Source organism: Branchiostoma lanceolatum, chromosome 10 (genome assembly GCF_035083965.1).
Source record: "Branchiostoma lanceolatum isolate klBraLanc5 chromosome 10, klBraLanc5.hap2, whole genome shotgun sequence".
Taxonomy (NCBI): Eukaryota; Metazoa; Chordata; class Leptocardii; order Amphioxiformes; family Branchiostomatidae; genus Branchiostoma; species Branchiostoma lanceolatum.
This window is the reverse complement of record NC_089731.1, coordinates 4614549-4635706: the sequence shown is the minus strand read 5'-3', so window position 1 is coordinate 4635706 and position 21158 is coordinate 4614549. Positions and strand designations below refer to the sequence as shown.

General features: G+C 41.1%; 2 protein-coding genes across 3 annotated transcripts; one reads left to right on the top strand and one right to left on the bottom strand.

The window, feature by feature from the left end:
* Positions 1 to 5112: 5112 nt before the first annotated feature.
* LOC136443261 (ran guanine nucleotide release factor-like) lies at positions 5113 to 10356 on the bottom strand. 2 transcript variants are annotated; one of them, XM_066440424.1, is made up of 6 exons: positions 10146 to 10356; positions 9443 to 9556; positions 8430 to 8534; positions 7786 to 7843; positions 7214 to 7314; positions 5113 to 6772 (listed from the first exon to the last, which is right to left on the bottom strand). In XM_066440424.1, exons 1-6 carry the CDS (start codon positions 10229 to 10231, stop codon positions 6658 to 6660), a joined length of 579 nt encoding a protein of 192 aa, XP_066296521.1. In that variant the 5' UTR covers positions 10232 to 10356; the 3' UTR covers positions 5113 to 6657. The 2 variants fall into 2 exon arrangements, with proteins under 2 accessions (XP_066296521.1, XP_066296522.1); XM_066440425.1 differs by lacking the exon at positions 10146 to 10356 and adding an exon at positions 9940 to 10049.
* A 415-nt stretch (positions 10357 to 10771) lies between these two features.
* LOC136443061 (serine/threonine-protein kinase PINK1, mitochondrial-like) lies at positions 10772 to 17327 on the top strand. The gene is made up of 10 exons (XM_066440126.1): positions 10772 to 11035; positions 11654 to 11814; positions 12215 to 12413; positions 12728 to 12910; positions 13381 to 13616; positions 14045 to 14224; positions 14691 to 14854; positions 15443 to 15573; positions 15781 to 16020; positions 16934 to 17327. Exons 1-10 carry the CDS (start codon positions 10982 to 10984, stop codon positions 17168 to 17170), a joined length of 1785 nt encoding a protein of 594 aa, XP_066296223.1. The 5' UTR covers positions 10772 to 10981; the 3' UTR covers positions 17171 to 17327.
* The last annotated feature ends 3831 nt before the right edge of the window (positions 17328 to 21158 follow it).

Sequence of the window (21158 nt, the reverse complement as noted above, 5' to 3'; positions counted from 1 at the left end):
CCTTGCTTGAACAGGCTTGGGTGCTCAAGGAGTTAAATGCGGATGAGTAGGGTGTATGGTACGAGACAGAGCAGTGTGTGTGGTGTTCGAGTGGAGGAGGAAAGAGTTGAGTGGGCAGGGCAGAGACAGCGTCGCACGGACGGAGTCTAGGTGGAACATGGCTACGCGTGCAGGCACAGTAGGGCGTAGTAGGTGCCGTGCAGAAAAAAGGAACTAGGAAGGGGACCGCTACTCTCCACTGATCAGTTAGAGGAGTGAGTCCGGCTGGTGTTTGACGTATTTCTAGGCGTTTTTGTCGGGCTTTCTATTTTGCACCGTTTTCTTTATATGTGGGTTGGCGACATGAAGAAAATGGGACAAAATGGAAAGCCCAACAAAAACGCCTAAAAACACATCAAACACCAGCCGGACTTACTCCTCTATCTGATTGGAGAGTAGCGGACCGCGTAAAAACGCTGCAACAGCGACAGGTCAAAGATTTGCGGTTACAAGTGAAACGAACATGCAAGCGGTACTCACCACTATAGATGTCTATCCAAAATCTGTTCTGGTCTCGACTCGAGTCGGTCACAATCTGATACTGAAGAAGTCCAGAAGTCTCGGTTAGGACACGTGACTCAGACCACTGCAAGGTGCAGCGTAGGGGTGCGATACTTCTCTGTATCTTTTAAATACACTATTGACTCTACGTTTCACGTTACAATGTGAGTGACAATATGCCACTGACTCCCCGGTATTCCATGCTGGAAGGTGAACCCATGTCTTGAGGCATGTTTCCTCCTAGCAGGTCTTGGCGAGCATCAATTTTCCCTTAAAATAAAAATGGGTGCCACCCACCACGATTCACATTTTCCAAAACGTGAACATGTTTGTCATCTTAAGTTGCACAGGACGAGATATGATGACACCGTACGTCCCGAATCCCCGTGTGAAATTTAGGTGTGGGGGCAGTAATCTGTCAGCGGCTTCAGCTGGAGTCGTTGGTGCATGGTGTAAAGATAATCCGTATTTTCCCAGACAATGTGGCGCCAGTGTATTGCTCTCGATCTGTCCCCTAGCCCTAGTCTCTATCAGACTCCTTTGGCTACGAGACAAATACTAGTAGTAGAAATTGGCCAAATAGACCTCCATTGATATGCCATGGGAGTTGACCAGCCATAGAAGTGCAATTTGCACCCGACATACATTTATGGCTGGCTAGCTCCTCTGGCGTACAATTTAGTCTATTTGGCCAATTTCTGCTATTTTTTCCAGCGAGTAAAGGGGGCTGGTAGATATTATCATAGCCTCGCAACTTTTCACTCGCTTACTCAAGCACTCACTCAGTCACTCACTCGATATCACCCACTCACACTGATTAGGCGTCCTAAATTCCAGAGGGGGGAGTTATTTTCCAATAGATGATAATGTTAGGAAGTAAACATGAATAAATTTTACAGTATGCGATAAGGTACCCACTAGTCCCGTGCGCATCAAAAATCATTCAGTATCTACCAAATTACTCAGGTGACCCTCCAAACAACCTCAGCCTATGGCTCAATACAATGTGCCTGACAATGACTGACAAGAGTTAGATTTAAAAAGAATGTCAGGGTGGTTAAGAAAAACTCGTCTTGCTATGTGTTCTTTTATATCTTATTAACAATTTGCCTTCTTCTTGTGCTTAACCACCCTCATTTATGCCGATAATATCCATGATCAAATATGTATGTTAACGCATAGGGAATACATGGGTAGGGTCTGCAGGGGGTTAGTAGGTATAATATTGTTTTAAAAAACACACCTTGTGTAATTCACCACAAGCAGAATTTTGTAAAAAATCGGCTGATTATGTATTAATTGATACATAATCTAATGGAAAATAACACCGCCTTCTGGAGTTTAGGACCCTTTTAACTGAGGCGTAACTTGGTATTGGGAGGGAGGTGTTCATATACAAATATATTACGTGGTTGAGAACTGTTTGTGTAGATGATGTCCCCCTGTTCCCTACGTGTATACGGACAACGTGCTGGGAATATATGTCGTGTTGTGACCAACCAACTAACTAACTAACCAACCACGAACCAGCCCGAAGGCAAAGTTGCTTAAAGCGAGTAAAACAGGAAGCTGTTATATTTCTTGTATTTATATTTGGACGTACGCACACAAAAAAAGCTATTAGCTAACGTCGATGTAGAATATAAAGAAGTGTCTAGATCAACACAAAGTACTAGTATGTATACAGGGACTGGTTCCCACCTACCCGGGGCGAAATCAGTTTAAGAGACACTAGAAACAAAGACCTTCTGGCCACCATAAGAGCAAGGACAAAAAGATACCAGAACAGTCCAATACCATTCATGACGACCCTACTAAACGAACAGACTCAGTTAACAGAACTCCGACATATTGATTACTATGATCGTCAGCTATAGAATTTACCTAGTTACTTAGTATATATATATGATAATTATGTTTGTATTTTATAAATCCCGACGTATCCGTTTTCAACCTACCTGTTTTAAGGTAGTGTTTACCTGCAATTTTAGAATGTATTAATGTCGAATAGGAGTGATGATATTATTGTTACCGTTTTGCCTAATGTCACCAGTTTTTTTATGTAACACAATGTAAAAAGTACGCAATTCAGCCTATGGCTGCGAGGTACTTTCCGACATCTGATCAAAATGATCAAATAAAACCATTCATTCATTCACTCGCACTGAATAGGAATGCATTTTAACTGAGGCGTAAATTGGTATTGGGAGGGGGGGTGTTCATATACAAACATATTACGTGGTTGAGAACTGTTTATGTAGATGATGTCCCCCTCACTGCACGAAATGGCCTCGTATCCCGGCGTATACGTACAGGGATTCCTCCGGAAATATTCCATATCCCGGTGCGGATTTAGCGTATCCGTAAGTATCCGTAAGTTATTACGGATACGCTAAATCCGCACCGGGATATGGAATATTTCCGGAGGAATCCCTGTACGTATACGCCGGGATACGAGGCCATTTCGTGCAGTGCCTGTTCCCTACGTGTATACGGACAACGTGCTGGGAATATATGTCGTGTTGTGACCAACCAACTAACTAACTAACCAACCACGAACCAGCCCGAAGGCAAAGTTGCTTAAAGCGAGTAAAACAGGAAGCTGTTATATTTCTTGTATTTATATTTGGACGTACCCACACAAAAAAAGCTATTAGCTAACGTCGATGTAGAATATAAAGAAGTGTCTAGATCAACACAAAGTACTAGTACGTATACACAGGCATATATAACGTTACACTTATGACTTGTTTTCCACAGAAACCTTCCTTGTGTACATACAAATACCAAACTACATACAACACAACTACAAGACCAAACTTACACTATAATTCCATTGTTGTTTGATGCAATCCCAACAGGTTTTACAATGGACTGACACCCCCTCTCCCCGGAATGATGTCATTGCAACGTATCAGCACTGTCGGTCCACCAGCTGTAGCTACTCTGGTCTCTGTATCTGTATCTATATAGCCGGTATAACCGCCATTCGGCCAATTTGCTTCGCTGGCACGCGGCGCAGCAGCAGCTGGTTAAATTACGCCGAACGACCTGTCACGTCTAACCTTCGCATATCTAACTGCATGCATTGTTTAAAGCTGTCTAATGCATATGCTTCCACGGTACTTGGTTGCAACGAGTTCCACTCTACGATCGTTCTAGGAAAATACGAATTTTTCACACATCACATCAATCCTAGGTTGAAAAGTCTGATACTTAAAGGCATGGCTATTTCTTGTCCTTTTCTGAGCTGGTATTAGGTACTTATTAGTCGGTACGTCCACCAGTTTATCAGTAATTTTGTACATCATGCATAGTCTGGACATTTTCCTTCTCTCTCGTCTCGTATAGAACGACGTGTTATAAAATTAATGTTTCTCATTGATTATGCATATAAGATCCTAATTTGCATAAATTGCATCAGTTAATAATTTTCTCCACCCAAATAATAGAAGTATGTAAGTCGTATACTAACAAGACTTCGGAGACCTCATATCTCCGTGAAATGTTTTGATTATGCAAATAACTTCCACCTTGGCATAATCTATGCTTGTTCATGTACACTTTTAACTGACTTATACAGGTCACAATGTTGACAGTCCAATTATTTAACAATTATCACTTAGAAGAATTATGGCACTTTCGTATGAATTATGAAAATTAAGAATTTATTTGGATAATTGGTATCCGTTATTGTTCCATCTGCCATAAACTACATGTTACATATATTTGAGTCCTATAATGGAAAGTACCGCAAATATAGATTTTCCTCAATTATTAAGCAAATCAAATCCCAATTTGCATGATTTGTCTAATAGCTACCTGCATACTAAATATCATAGAAATCCGTCGTTCCTTTGTTCAGTTATTTTCCTTTTGACAAAAACGTTTCTGCAGTTCCAGACTACTAGAGGGCCGAAACCCATGCCACTTGTTTGTTTTATTCGGATCTCCATTATTTCCACTTCTTCCTTACATCACAAGCTGTCGGCCACCAAAAAATCAAGACCATATACTTCTGCTGCACTACCATGGTCACATACCAGGGGACCCAAAATTTGACCTTCCTCATCCAAACACCTACCCACATATCAAATATCATCGTAATCCATTCTGAGGTTCTGGAGTTTTGCAGACTTTAAAAATTCAACACACCACATACACACACGAGATCTTATTGGTTATGCAAATTAGTACTTAGAACCAAGAGCAGTATGATCTAAATTTTATTACCCTCTCCTGAGCACCCCACACACGTGTAGATTCTCTGAGAGCTGAATTGCTTGACACGATGGCATGCTTGGTGAAAGACGCGGCGACATTTCTCACACTTCACCAGCTCTCCAAGCCTCCAGTCCTCAAATGGACGGCGGCAGCAGCAGATCAGAGTGATTCGTTGATCCACACTGCGCCCTCGTTAAACCAGGACCCCATATCGCTCCACGTTACATCGCTCGCTCGCTTCCTATTGTTTGTAGTTGTATATTCACAGTAATACTGTAATGCTGATGTAACGTTAGACGTCAATGACTATGAAATTCGATGATGGGAAATATGAACTGTTAAGAGCTGTTCATTGAATGATACATTTATGTTCTTTTATGTTTTTGTAAACGTGATTGACTAATCAGACTTTGTGTTGATAATCATTAACACATAAACTTAATATTGTAACAGATAATGAAAATGTGGACACTAGTCTGAGATGCCAATTCAAACATGACTGATATTGGCACCACCATGTATGTTGTACAACAACAAGCAAGAAATGTTAAGTTTTGAAAGTTCTAATAAACTGTAAAAAAAAATATTCACAGTAAGGACCTGTTTACAAAATGCATAACACAAAATGAACATATTGTGATGACTCAAATGAAAGTATAAACCTATCAACTTATCATCCACACACCAAATAAAAAAATCATAAGAACGCAAGACCAAGCACAGGTTAATAAGCATAGAATAATGTGCAAACACACATCAACTCACGAGACTGCTTGGGAAGACACATCAAGAAATATCAACTTTGGCTTAAAATTCATATTTCAGTTCAAGAAACATAGCTTTACAGTATATTACAACAGTCATGCCCTGAATTATTTGCTAACGTCTAAAACTTCATTGACAACTTTCAGGAAAACATTTGACAGCAAAAGCTCCACACTTTGACACTTATAATATGTACAGGGCTGAGAGAACTTTAAACGATTGCATAGAACAACTTTACTGATGTGTTTTGGAAGGCTAACATATAGAAGCTCAAACTGATACAATTACACATTACTTCTAAACAACATTCTCCCTGCTCCCTGGTGGCAAAAAGGCTGCTTCAGTGGGGAAGAAGTTGATACATATTCTAGGTGCAAATATACACCCAGCTTCTACTAGTGCTGGTAGTTACCTGTTACAGTAGTAAGACTTAAGCGTGTATCTCACTGGACTGTGCCTGATTGTGACAAATTGCAAAAGAAATTCACAAAGTGGCTTGAATCTGATTTAAAGCTGAAACTGAGAATGTGGCATTTTTGGTACAGCCATCCATTTTGTTTGTAGAAGTCAAATATTTTACCTGTGCGTAGCACGTCAGTGTGACTGCAAGGGAAAATTGACAAAAATTTGCAAATTTGCCATAACAATCTGGCACAACTAAGTTCAGTCCAGTGGGACACCAGCTTTAATAGCCCATATAGGTTGAAAATTCTCCACTGGTTTTCATCATTTCAACCTTCTCTCTACTGAAGTAGCCTTCTGGTGCCAAATTTGTATTCAATACAGGGTTAGGTAGCAGGAGGAAGGTTGCATGATCATTACCAATGTGGCATCTAATCTTACACGACTTGTTTTGAATACTGGGTTACACACTCAGAGTTATATCAGGGCTGTCTCCAGCTTTAAAGTTTTTTCTGTTCCACCTTGTGTTTGGAAGCCCATGTTGTTGATTTTCATTGTTAAGTCCATCATTTCAAGCTTACAAAATATACATTCTTATAAATCTTATGTCATGAAGTTCAGATTTTTGGAATGGGCGGGGTGAAATTTTTTCTGTCCCAAGAAGCAAGTTTTCGTCCCAGGACAGAGGGACTGGTCCTGGGGACAGCCCTGCACTAGATTGTCTATTTAAGCAAACAGGCCTTCGTCAACTATCCTGAGGGTCTGCAGTACTGCCTTGAACTGGTCCAGAGTCCAGTCACTGTCCACTCCGGGCTGCTGCTGGGCACTACTGCTTGAAGGACTGGACAAACAACAACAGCAAACATTAGGATTCATATAATATAAATAAACAGGTAGGTACAGTAGTTTTATCAGAATAAGTAAACACATCATGCAAACATTCACTTAAAATTATGTTGTTACATTTGGAACCACATGGCAGTACACTAACTACCCATGTCAATAAGTAAAAATATATCAGAACATACAATAAAGCGTATTAGAAGTACATCATCAAAATTCAAACTACTAAAAAAAAAGAGCGGAATCAAATGCAATTTTAGGGAAAGGAAATCAGAAGGATGATTATCAACAGTACTCTACAATAGACTAGACAGGACTGTCTATCAGTAATTTCATAACTCACACATGTACATATTAGCAAATTTGTATACAAGACTGTTAAATATATTTAATAGGGATTACACATCCATGTTTAACTATTGTGCTGTGTCCTCCTTACCTAATGTGTGTAGGATCATTAAAGGTGACCAGTATATCTGTCCCATGCTGGGGTAGTCTAAACAGGGCCAGGTAGATGTTCACACAGTTTCTGGCTTCCACCTAATAGATATTTGTGAGAAAAAAACACAACACATCAGATATTATCCGAACATGACTGTTCAATGTCTGACTCTTAAATGCATTCTTTTGAAATCTCTATGTAGGACTACTAAATAATCCTTGTGCCTTCACCTCGACTTGTGTTGTGTCCATGACTATCTGAATGACTATCAAAATACATTGACATAGTGGTTACAATGATAATATTGTCATTCAATAAGTACAAAATGATAACACTATAATAGTTTTTCAGCACCAAGGACAGGAATTATCCCTGTCCTTGGTGCTGAAAAACTATTATACTATATATTACCTGGAATATTTCTAGCTCTTTAAATCTGAGTTAACATGCTAGACAATTCCCCTTTATAACAAACATAGTACTGTCTACCACACTTGACAATGTAAAAGAAGCCAAAGTCAACTGTTATTGAGTACATGAAGGAAAGTAGACACAGCTAGCTGACTCACTCCTTCATTGAACTTTGCCACCTCCTGCTTTCCTGATAGCAGCCAGGCTGTGCTACATCTGGGGACAAAAATATATTGTCATTCAATAAGCACAAAATAATTTCACATTGAAAGAAAGAGTGTTTTCTCTGATGAGCAAATATTTCAAGAACTAGCATTCTGCCTTTGTTTATGGCATGCTACATAATGCATGTATTTGAGGTACATTCAATGTCACAGGCTTGTTTGAGGTACACCTCTATCATAGAAAATACAGTATTATTATCATTTTTTCCTGAAAAAAGGGAAGGTAAACTGCCTATGACAAATACCAGACCCAAATATTGTTTGCCTTGAAAATCAGCAGAAGAGACAGGCAAGGTGGTAATGTTAGGTTAGTTGAAAATCTAAAGGTTCTGGCTTCGAATTCATAGCAGACCCTTGGGAAAAGCACTTCATACCTACTAGCTATTTCCTCACTTGACTCAGGGGAAAATGAGTACCTAGCTTTGGTTATGGATATCCTCTTATATTAGATAGTACTAGTATGTAATGCCAAAGGTCCCGCGTTTGAGGACAGCCACACCTCAAGCATGTTAAAGAACCCACGTGTACTGACGGTGTACACTTGTTGAAAACAAACAAACAAACAAACAGACACTTACTGATGCATGCCTGTCTGGTCCAGTGGGATCTGTTCCACACACTCCACCTGACAGTTGTCCGGTCCGACTGCTTCGTTACTGGACGCAATGTCTTCAAAATGGTACCTACGGTGACAGGCAGGATAATTGTATTGAAACATGAGTTGTCTGTTCTTTGTCTTTGTTGTCTTTATTCAATTAGCATGTTAAACAGAAAGCTGAGAGGCCGTGTTACATAACATCACATTACAGAGATGAAAGCTCTTCCTGGTTCAAAATCTGAGAGAATGTTAGAATGAATTGGCAATAAAGTGACATGTTAAAGGGGCATATTGTAGAATCTGGTGGGCAAAAACTACAAATAGTAAGAATTTGAAAGATCTACACTAAGATTCACATTTTTAACTTATTTGTTACTTATGTCCAACATATTCCAGTCATTTTGTCACATTACCACCATTAATAAACGACGAAAAACGCCAAACGTGTAAAATCTGGGGCATTTACATATTAACTTGCGTCCCGCAAGTTAATATGCAAATAAGCCAGGGTAGAACGCTACGAAAAATCCGAATCGACCGTTATGGTCGGAGTTCGAGCGTCACAGGAAAATCACCACAAGTAAACAAACTTCAGAACGTCGGGCGTTCGGTGTTCGGTGGTTTGTCGGAATGTTGGACAAGATGGCGGCCAATTCAAGCGGCGGTGGGGATTGCGCATATAATTTTTTTCAAGACGTTCGCACGACACTACAAAGTCGCATCCTTACGTGATGAATATTGCTGTGCAGTGTTATAAGGTAGATTCAACTAATGATGTAGAAAAATAATCAAAACCAAAGAATTTTGTTTTATGTTCATGTCGCAATATGCCCCTTTAATGACCAGAAAAAAATTACCATGGCAAATGATCCGTGATTTTTTTTAAAGAAAGGAAATTTTCTCTTTTGAACAGTAAAAAAGGAAATCAAAACGTCCCTAGTTTCTCAATAGTTTTTAAATCCACACAAATCACTACCAAAGTTCCATCCTTACTTTGCAGCCTGTGGATCTGGAACTTGCTGGAACTCTACTATCTCGATGATGAAGCTCTGGTCGGTGCAGGCGTGGCTGAACACCTCCTGGTTATCTGGGATGTCCCGTAGTAAACTACATGTAACAGTGAAAAAACACACTGTTACAACATATGTAGGGATGGTGTGGTGTTCATATTGCTTCTAACGAATCATCAAGCCTTCAAGGCCCCTTCCTAATCATGAATAACGTCACATAGAATAATATTAGCGTTACGTTGATACAAACACACACACCCTTGTAATTGTAATACAACAAAAATTTTACTGTACTATACTACGTATACCATTACTAGTAATGGAAATCTTACCACATAACATAGTGTTAATACAAATCTGAGGGTTTGACGTACCTTAAAAACAGAGTTATTGACAACAAGACTTCTCTGAAACTACACACAAATGAAGCGGTTGTTACGGTGTGTCTATGAAGGATTACTTGCTGTCTTTTCCACCAACCTGCAATGCATAATTTCGCAACTCTGATGATACAGGACCCCCCTGCCCTAGCCGTGACGACTGTTGCAGGGCTTACTTTTACTTGCTGTGTTGTATACAGCCGGTTGTACGGGCTATATACAAGGCAGCAGGTAAAAGTAAGCCCTGCAATAGTCTTGTTGCCACGGCTACCCTTGCCCCTCCCCCTTTCAACAACGTATACGCACCTAACATCCTTTGCGTCCGGCGGTAGAAAGGCACACATTGCGCCGCCGTACAAGGCCTTCTCTTCCCCTTGTCCTTCTCCGCTCATGTCTATATTCCCCGCTCATAAAACAAACGGTTCGACCAGCGTTCAACTCCTTTTCTGGTACCAAAATTCACTCAGGCACACCGGTACCAAAGAAAGTTTTCAAATTGTGAAAAGTTCAGAGGTTAACAGAATAGTACATTTGTAAAATAGGGAAGTAACCTGATTAGGTTTTTGTACAATGAAGTAACAATAAAGTGTCAAATATAAGTTATGACGTATATTTATGTATTCTTTAAAATAATTTGTATCATATTTTGCTTACTTTAGAGTTAGATGCGTATTTGTACAGTCATTATATTAATGTTCATCCCTAAGAAGTCTAATGCACTAGTCTGAAGACAGAACGTAGAGATAAACAATATATTTCAAAGTGATAAAAGAAGACAAAAACTATAAGTTATAATAATCAAATTTATTTTGTTATTTTATTTTAAATGATTTAGATATCTTTTTGATACATTTTGATGAATTGTGCTCTTTTTATTTGCTTTGAAAGCATCGTTAAGTCGCCCTCATACTGACCTTTCTCCAAACGTCATCTCTATTTTTAGACACAAACAACTCAAGCTGCGTAGCAAGAAACGCCTTGTCGTTGTTGCGTCCATTTGTTGGGCCCCTTCGGGGCACCAAACCCGCATCTTACACATTTCTTGACGTAGAACGCTGAACTAAGAAGCCAAAGTGCCGGTCCCCGAGGTTTCGAGCCTCCTCGCGGGGAAGCTCGGGACAGTTTTGTGGGCCCAGCCCGGGATGGCCAAGGAGCGACTGATGGGTGTGAAAACCCTGGTGGAACGGGCTGTACAGGTAACGAGCAAATTACTCATCATCGTGCTGCCCTATGGTTTAGTTTTTGGTTTACCATGCAACAGCTGTCAGTTGGTTTCATGTGAGAACATGCCACCGTTATGTAACGTTAAGTCGTTAACATTTAACAACTGTCAAATCAAAATATTTTCGTGTGGTCATGACGTCATCCTTGCATATAGTGAGCACTTGACCCAGATACGAAATGCAAATTCATTTATATGTCACTTGACACTTAGCAAAAACACTGATAGTAACTCAATTGCTTCAAATTGGTTTATTGTTTATCTTAACACTAAAAAACTTTATATATATATATTTGTTTGTAATTTGGATAAAGCTAGGCAAGAACTTGGATTAACTTCATTAAGTACAATTTGTAGTCACAAAGACATTCTATAATCTATGACTTCCCAGAGTTTCCCATCACATTTTACTAAGAGTAACAATGGTACCAATGAAATATGAAAAAAGTGGCAAACTACGCGTACCCTCACAAAAGAAAAAAATTTCATATAATTGTATAATCCCTTAATTCATTTTGTGATGATAAAACTTGAAGCAATGATTCATGTAAAAGTAATAACCCAAATTCTGCACCCTTCTCTCCCATGGCAGCTTGCCCGAGGTGTGGCCCAGGGTTCTCGGCAGACCCTGCACACCATCCGACACCGCGTCGAGCAGAGGGCGGGGCTGCACAAGACTCAAGGCAGACACTCCCATGGCCAGGCCATCACTGTCACAAGAACACAGCAACAAGCATCATCAGTCTTCACCAGGTACACACTCTACTGTTGACAATGTTCTCTATGTCAGTAAAGTTTGATAAAGGTAAAGGTAGTGTGCTGTTATCCACTGTGTCTACTGGGCATGGTTTTGGAAGGCGGAGCCCATCTCTCTCCTTCCACTGCCTTTCTACCTTTCCAATCAAAGTCAGGTACCCATTTTTATACCTGGGTGGCGTGAGGAAAGTATTATCAAGTGCCTTTCCAAAGGACACAACATCTAGCTAGGAGTAAGGCAGAAATGGAACCCATGGCCTCTCGATCTCATGTCTGCTACTAGTAGCCTAGTGTTGCCACTCTCTAAGTTGAAAATTCAGAAAATCAGACCACTGTCATTGTTACAGCTCACAAAATCAATTCAGTTTATGATATCAGTGTTTTCTTTTTTCCCCAGAGTCTTGCTGCCCAAACAGATCAACAGTCTTGCTGCCACCCTGCGTAGAAGCGCCGCCATGCGACTCCTGGCATATCGCAGCCCATCTCACAGCCAGATCCCCATCTTTGCGTTTGTGGGCCTGGCCTATGCCAGCGCCATGTCAGGCAGTGAGAAAGAGACAGAAGAACACTGTGATTCACTCTGCAAGGACATCAGGGTATGTGGTAGCTAATGCTGAGGTCTCATTTCCAATCAGGGGCCCGGCCAGGCAGTCTTGAGGAACAAGAAATATGATATAATACTAAAATAGACAGCAAAAACACAAAAGTACCAAAACTTTTTTAAGAGCATAGCTTGTGATAATTTACTAGTATTGATATACACTTATATTTTTTCGTTTCCAGGGGGACCCCAACAGCACAGCCCGGCCCCGGTTGGGAAATATATATCATAAGCAAGCAAGAAACAAGATTAATGTTTTATTTTCCAAATGTTATGACTTGTTCTTAGTTTTCTCATCTGTGTTCTTAGGCCATCTTCCATCCTTTCACCCCCAAACTGAGAGGCACTGCGTCACTACTGAAGGCTGGTAAACAGTACAAGCTGGAGGACTTTGCCCTGGGAGAGTGTGTGGGACAGGGATGTAATGCTGTCGTGTACGAGGCCAGACTGAAGGACGATGGAAACATGGAGGAAACAGAAGAACAGACACAGGTATTATTATATTACTAGACAGAGCTTCTGTGATGTACTCTGTCTCTTCTTAAACCTGGTAATATCGTCTTCACTTGTTACAGAGAATTCTTTATTGACACAACAGAAGTACAGCAACTTTCATAAGGTCTACTACTTAGTACATCTATACATAAAAAGGACAGTCAAGTGGAAATGCAGATACAAATGAATTAAACTATACATAAATGTATATGAATAGATATGAGTAAATTAACATGTTGAATGACTGACGATTCTGACTATCATGTGATGAGAGACAGTTATATACTGGTTTGAGACAGTGATGTCCCCTTTAATCTCTGTCTTAGCCTTTAACTATTAAGGTCATCCCTGAAACTTAGGAGCAGCCTACCGGAATCAGATAACACAACATTCTTAACCTAGGCCTTGAGAACTTATTGTTACTGTTACCATTTCCAGTCTAACAGGTCACTCTGCTTTTCCTGCAGGAGCCATCCAACAACATCAACATCATCCCTGAAACTGAGGAGCAGCCTGCCACAGGACCTGTCAATCACCCCACCAGTTGCCACGACAACCGCCCCACCCTCGCAGTGAAGATGGTGTTTAACCTGGAGGTGGAGTCGTGCAGTCAGGCCATCCTGAGAGAGATGCGACGGGAGGTCGTCCCCGCCCGACAGGTCACCATCAACGGGCGTGTCATGGGCAGGGACTGGGAGAACGGGTAAGGCCACGCTGATTTGATTACATGGAAGAAGAACTTAATTGCACGACAATTGTAGCAAGTACAATATCTTGGGCAACTCCGCCTAGAACTAGAAGGTTAAGTCTTGGTCAGCGTTTGTTTGTGTCCTTCCTTCCTTCAGTCTGTAAACACGATAACTCAAGAATGCCTGAATGGATTGTCTTGATAGTTGGTATTTAGGTAGGTCTTTTGGAGACCTCAAAATGATTAGATTTTGGGCCTCCTGTTGGTTTCCTATGGTCCTGCAGCGGAACCACTTAACAAGGGATACCCTATGACTACTACTGCAGAGTGGATGGATGGAAGTAGAGAGCCCAACAACATTCTTTAAAAGGTATGGTACGTTCTTTTGCTGTTATGCTGTGTAGAAATCTTGTAATGTTTGTGAAACTTTTCTCTTTAAACAGGAACCGTGTGAAGAAGAAGCGTCTGCCGCCCCACCCAAACATCGTGGAGATGCTGACGGTGTTTGCCGACACCGTGCCCCTGCTGCCGGACGCCATGCAGAACTACCCCGCAGCACTGCCGCCCAGGTTCAACCCTGACGGCTTCGGCAGGAACATGACACTCTTCATCGTCATGAAACGGTACAACATTCTTCTTAAATTACCTTTGCCGAGAAAGTTATAATTTTGGTAGCGTTTGTATGTAGTAGTAGTCCACTGCGTATGTACTGCTGCTGCAGTGGTCTGAACACCCTGCAGCTGCAATCAGCGTTTGTATGTATGTATACGTTTATGATTTAGCAGCAATACTCAGCAAGCTGTGGGTTAATTGTCATTGGTATATGTGGTTAGGGCATGTCCTTTCCATGTACATAATATACATGTAGCATGTGGCAGGACAGAGCTAGAGGGACGGGTCGCCATACTTGTATATGAATGCATGGGAGTAAGAATAAACAGAGCAGTAGTTTCTTAGGCTAGACAATGTAAGGGTAAACATTATGTATTTGCTTGCAAACATTATCCTCGTATTCTCATGTTGTTCTTTTCTTTTCTGGGTTTGTCTGATTTCGTTTTTATTCAAATCTCACTCTTCTTTTCTTGATAGGTACCCAGTAACACTGAAGGAATACCTGGAAACCAACACACCGAGTTCCGTGGTTGCCATGGCGATGGTTGCCCAGCTACTGGAGGGCGTGTCCCACCTGCTGGATCATGGGATAGCACATCGTGACCTGAAGAATGACAACATCCTTGTTGAGCTCCATGGAGGTCAGGAACAAGACACATGAGATCTCTTATTGACTGAAATGTTTTATCAACAAATTTACATGCTATTTTTGTACAGAAGCTAAAGGGCTTACCAGCAATCTTTTGACCAGTCCTCTGGGACCTTCTCAAGTTAATTAGACTTAAAGCAGCTATGTCACGTGACCTGAGCAGAAGTGCGACATCAGCAACCAGTCAAAGGTGCACGGCAGTTGGTATTGGCCGAAATGTTATTTTGCAAATGACTGCACCTTCAAATTTGAAAATTTTGATGCATAGTAGGTATTTCTTGTAAGGTTGTATTACAATGAATGAAATACATTTGTATATCAATACTAGGAAACCACAAAACTAATGGCAATGCATTGCTTCATTGTACAGTTTTGTACATGTAACTTTCATTTCCTTATGGCAATAGGGTCATTGGCTTCATTGTGATGAGGCAGAAATGGCTGCATCATCCTTGTTAATGTTGCTGCAGTTGATAGGAATGCCTGTGTGTTTTTTACACAAACAGTTTTTAGTGACTCATTTTTTTCATGAAGAGATATTTTGATGGCCTTGTGTAACCTTGATACCATCTCTATCCAGACGGCTGTCCCAGACTGATTCTCACAGACTTTGGCTGCTGCCTGTACGACAACAACAACAGTCTCCAGGTGCCCTTCCCCCACCAGGAACTGGACACACGGGACGGAAACTCTGCACTTATGGCTCCAGAGGTAGGGGGCGCAGCTGTCACAAGTATCTCATAGACCTTCTTAGTAGCAAGGGGGGCAAACAACAAGTTCTTTACCATGGCAACAGACTCTTCTGTGAGCTGAAAAAAAAGTAGGAATAGGCCAAATGTTTGCAGGTGTGATGTGTCATAAAACCACCGTACATTTAACAGAATACACATTTACCTCATCTTATATTAATAATCACAGGTGGCAACTGCCGTCCCAGGGCCAAGAAGCTGTGTGGACTACACAAAGTCAGATGTGTTTGCTGTGGGGGCGCTTGCCTACGAGATTCTTGGTCTGCCCAACCCTTTCTACGGCAGTGAAGCTGGCACCAGATTGAACACCTGCACATTCGAGGAGGCCGACCTGCCCCCACTGCCCAGCACCGTGGATGGGAGATTCTGCAGCATCGTCAGACTGCTGCTGAAGAGAGACCCAAGACAGGTATATGCTACATCTCTCTTCATATACACTAGCATGCCTTATTTTCTTTTGCATCAGCATGGGCACAACACTATGATGGTTTAGTGTTAACAGGGCTCGAAATTCATTTTTGGAAATAGGTGCACTGGTGCACCCAACCAAAAAGATTAGGTGCACAGAATGAATTTTGGGCACACCGCATAAAATAAAGTTGAATGTCAGCAAAGCATAATTTCAAAGTTAACGCTACTGCCTCTCTTAAGAACTTCAATCTGTAATTCTAAGTAATACATATATAGAGAATAAAGTAAAACAAATGGTTGTATTGCTTTTTCTGATACTTACATTTCAATAATATTCTGCTTACTAGTGTACAATACTACTTTTACCCTATGGCCTACAGAAATATCTAGGTGCACTGGTGCACCCACAGTAAAAAATCAGGTGCACAGCTCAAATTTTGGGTGCACAAGGGTGCACATGCACCCACTATTTCGAGCCCTGGTTTATGAGGGATGTCTGTTCACAGTGAAAATAAACCTACCAGATATATCATTATTCCCCTGGGCACCCTTATAGTAATACATTCACATTTAAAAAGAGATCTACTAAATTAAATGCAACATTTAGTAATTTCAGAGGTATGTACACTTCAGCTATCCAGGTGTTCCAGACATTCTTGAGAAGGCCTTGGTACCACTGTTTGATTTTTAAATCTGGCGGTCTTAATGGTGTACATGGTGGAATTTGCAAGATTTGACTGATTACAAATTTGGATGTTCATCTATTCATCAGATAAAAACGACTTTACCATGCAAGCAACATGACATTGTTACACCTATGTACATTTAAATAAGTCATTACGATGGTCAAGGCAAGATAGGCCAAACGTGTTTCTTCTCACTCACTGATCTCTGCTGAATTTGTTTTACAGAGACCCAGTGCCAGGGTGGCCGCCAACATGGTCCATCTCCTCCTATGGGATGGAGGTCACCTGACCAGTTCCAAAGATCTGATTGGTTGGCTCATGCAGCTGTCAGCACTCACACTGCTCGAAAAGGTTAAAGGTCAGAAGTCAGATGAAGCTGAAAATCTGCTGAAAAGAGAGTTTTTGTGTAACGTAACTGTAGGGGATCTGATGGAAGCTTTCCATTTGTTCAGATTTTGTTGATCTTTTCGATTCGTTATATGAAGTTTCTAGATTCATTAATATGCATTTTCTCTAACAAAGTTCAAAGCAAACGTTATCAAAGAGCAAGGGGAAAATGGCTAGTTCTGATGCTACAGCTAAACCTGAGAAGGAACAAGAAAACAAAACTTACAACTGTTATGTGTGACACTTTGTGCTTTATTGTTGGAGTCAAGGTTCAGTTTATGTTTGTTACTGTTGGCATGGGTAATTTTAGTTGCCAGTAAAAACTATCAATGTATAAAACACTTTAGAAGGGTGGAAATTTAAGAAGAATTAAAGGTTGACAAGTGAACTGTCTGCCTATGGTATTATTTTACTAAGAACTGACAGGATAGGTGAGTGGTAATAAGGTCAGCACTGACATATAATCAAGGGAAATTTGGGCCACTTGCTTTTGCGTCCTGCTCACATAAGTGGCCCTGTTGCTTAACGCATGAATGTACGATCATAACAAAGGGCGCCAAATAAGCTTTCTAGTGATATATAAAGCAATGAACTTAATAAGAGTATTCAAGGCGATATGATGAACCAAAATCAACTTGCCAAACTTGCTATTGGTCCATTGTGATTACGTAGTAAAGTTGAACTCTAACGTTACACTGTTTGTTTATTGGTCATGTGTTGGCGGCACCGTCCCTAAGTGCAGTCGAGTAATAACAGCTCTCGGTACACGTTGTTTGTAGTCTTTGGCAAAGTTTATTCCATCAAAATGGCACATGGGCAGAAGCCGCCGTTTGTTTGTATTGCATACCCGGTAAACCGCATCAAGGCGTAAAACACCAGGTTTGTACTGAAGAGTACAAGCTGCATATCCAGACAGATTTATATGATACACGCACACCGGGAAGGACCCCTACTCTTTTCGATAAGTGTGTTGGGTTCTTAAACGTGCTTGAGGTGTGGCTCTGCTCAAACACGGGACCTCTGTTTAACGTCCTATCCAAGGACGTCCCTAACCGAAGCTAGGTACTCATTTTCAACGTCAACGGGACAAATCAGGGAACCCCGAATTCGAACCCGGTATCTCTGAGTCCTGGGGCCAAACACCCTGTCACTACGCCACTGCGACGCCACGCCGCCGCCGTTGCGTGACAAAGTAAAAAGCCGCCTAACCAACCTACTCCACGACAAGCCTGGAAAGGACTTCAACGTCCCTGTGGTCGGTATGCCTGGCTCAGGAAAATAATATTTTATCAACTCGATGCTTATGGCCGTCACTGGAACATGGAAGGAAGTCGCACACTACAGTCAGAGCGACAGTCGAGTGACAAAGTAGCCTGGGTGCCATCCTATTTCTACCGGGGCTCCTACAGTCGCTACCCTACTATCGCTACCCTTTTTAGGGTAGCGAGTGTAGGAGCCTCGGTAGAAATAGGATGGCACCCAGGCTAGTGACAAAGTGTCTGGAGAGCTATGTCATGTTTGATGATAAGTGAGTCGTCTTTGTTGCCTTTTTTCTCTCAAAAGTTTCCGTACTGTTTTATGAGATAATGCTGTATTATTCAACTTTCCTCGAAAAAGGTAAAAGCCACATCAAAAATTTACAATGCACCATTTTCCTTTGAGTACCGTAACCTTTATCATATTTCGACTTCAAACAGATCTAAGTACGTTAGGGACTGTGTAACTACGTGTTGAACAATGTTGTGCATGCATTCCTGGCCTTTGGTCTTAATCGTGCATTAAAAGATAAATGTTGTCTTGTCTCTCTGTAAAGCCCCAAGTCCGTATCATTTTACTGAACTGTCTATATGTCAGTAGTTTGGGGCTACTCCATTATTTGATGTTAGACAGGGTATGGGGAACTATTTTTATCTCCATGAAAAAAGGCTTTTTCATGGAGATACTGTTTTGCTTGCGTTTGGTGTTTGTGTGTATGTATGTGTCACCGGACGCTTAAAGTCACCATAACTGTAGAACCTGTACATGGATTGTAATGATTTTTGGTATGTGGGTGGGTGTTAGGAGGAGGAAGGTCAAGGTCGATTTTGGGCCCCCTGGTATGTGTGACTGGAACTGCAATGGCGTATTTGTTAAAATCTTCAATGTAGAAGAACTGAAGAGTGGATCGACAGATCGTCATGTTCTTTGGTACACAGGTAGGTTAGACCAAGTTGTACACACTCAAGTGCAAACTATGCAAATGAGACCGAATTTGCATAAGTAAGGAGGTAAATCGTTTCCTTAGTGTCGTCGGATGCTTAAAGTCAGCATAACTGTAGAACGTGTAGATGGATTGTAATGATATTTGGTATGTGGGTATGCGCTGGGAGGAGAATGGTCAAGGTCGATTTTGGGCCCCCTGGTTTGTGTCCCTGGAACTGCAATGGCCTATTTGTAAAAATGTTCTAAAGGGGTATAACTGAAGAGAGGAACAACAGATTTTCATGTTATTTGGTACGCAGGTAGGTTGGACAGAGATGTACACACTGAAGTGCAAATCATGCGAAGTTAGTGTGTTTGCGTGTGTGTCACCGTGTGTGTATGTATGTGTCACCGGACGCTTAAAATCAGCATAACTGAAGAACGTGTGGATGGATTGAAATGATATTTGGTATGTGGGTAGGTGCTGGGAGGAGAAAGGTCAAGGTCGATTTTGGGCCCCCTGGTATGTGTCACTGGAACTGCAATGGCGTGTTTGTAAATATTTTCCAAGGAGAATAACTGAAGAAAGGAGCGACAGATTTTCATGTTATTTGATATGCAGGTAGGTTGGACAGAGATGTACAAACGGAAGTGCTAATTATGCAAATTCATACTGAATTTGCATAAGTAATGAGGAATATCTACTCTATTGTGGGCTTTGAGGTCGCACCATCTGTTGGTCTCTTATCTAGGTCAGTAGCTATTTATAGCCACTTCTCCCCTTGCCCGGCCAGTGTGGGTCATACCATTGAGCGATATAGAATGGGGGGAACTGGTTTAATAAAAAAACAAAGTTTCATGGAGATTTTGGGTCCTAAGACTCTTGTTTAAAATGTTTTGAATGACGGTAAAGAACAAAAAAGGTGGTATGAAAGGAAGGGGGCTATCTCTGACTAATACCCCCTCTCTCATGTTTTTCACATCAATGATTGAAAAGTTTCAATTCTATTTGTTTTGAAATCTATCTCCATTATGGCTTATCATAATTCAACTGAAAACTTAGCCTGTTCAACTTTACTTGTTCATCCTCAAAGGTAGGTTGTATCGGAAGCGCTTGAAAAATGTACTTAGAAATGCACTGAAGACATAATAGGGGAAGTCGAAGCACGGCAACAAGTTAGTGTCTAATCTAATTTTGGCAGAACAGAGTTTTTTGGGGTTTCGTGTTCTGCGACCTCAACAGCAAAGGGGACACCTAGCGGTTTGAGAAATAGGGCAGCTTCTTGATTTTACTCGAACAGACTACGTACACGTTACGGTGACCGTTATGCCCGCTTACCTCTAACGTAACAGCGATTATGTCACACATCTTACTTTAAATTGCATGGATTATGTTGCACAAAGGGCGCCTTAAATCTAGATACGGGTTGTGTGCAAAACATTAAAAAGATCGAAATTACTCAATGAATCATACCTAATACTTTCAAACAAAAGATGGTATCTATTCGTAACTTCTTTACAATCTAAATCCCACCCTTTCCCTTTAGAACATCCTAAGAAGACAAAGAGTAAGTATTGTTTCCCCCGAAAGCGTTAGGTAGTGTCTTAAGAGGACTAACATATCTGACATTCTTTGCGGTTCGTCAAAGTGAAGGTGACACAAGACATAAGGAATTCGGCCGTGGGTGTTTTCGAATTAACGCTAGTGTATCATTACACAGACGTTGTCAGTGATGCCTCAAAACATCACATCTATTTAGGATAGTAGAAAAATTAGATACGCCTGGGTACTTTTTAATCACATCAACGGATTAGATTCTTGAAACCACCCAGGATTCAAATTAGCGTTTTGCAATCCCACAAATACCTCATCAGTGAGGAA

Excerpts from the sequence above, each read along its gene's own strand:
- LOC136443261 (XM_066440424.1), bottom strand. The coding sequence starts at position 10,231 with ATGAGCGGAGAAGGACAAGGGGAAGAGAAGGCCTTGTACGGCGGCGCA. Across the intron at positions 8,535-9,442 it reads CCAGATCCACAGGCTGCAAA|GTACCATTTTGAAGACATTG; the intron begins GTAAGGATGGAA and ends CTGTCACCGTAG. Across the intron at positions 6,773-7,213 it reads AATGATCCTACACACATTAG|TCCTTCAAGCAGTAGTGCCC; the intron begins GTAAGGAGGACA and ends TTGTTTGTCCAG.
- LOC136443061 (XM_066440126.1), top strand. The coding sequence starts at position 10,982 with ATGGCCAAGGAGCGACTGATGGGTGTGAAAACCCTGGTGGAACGGGCT. Across the intron at positions 13,617-14,044 it reads GGCAGGGACTGGGAGAACGG|GAACCGTGTGAAGAAGAAGC; the intron begins GTAAGGCCACGC and ends CTCTTTAAACAG. Across the intron at positions 15,574-15,780 it reads CTGCACTTATGGCTCCAGAG|GTGGCAACTGCCGTCCCAGG; the intron begins GTAGGGGGCGCA and ends TAATAATCACAG.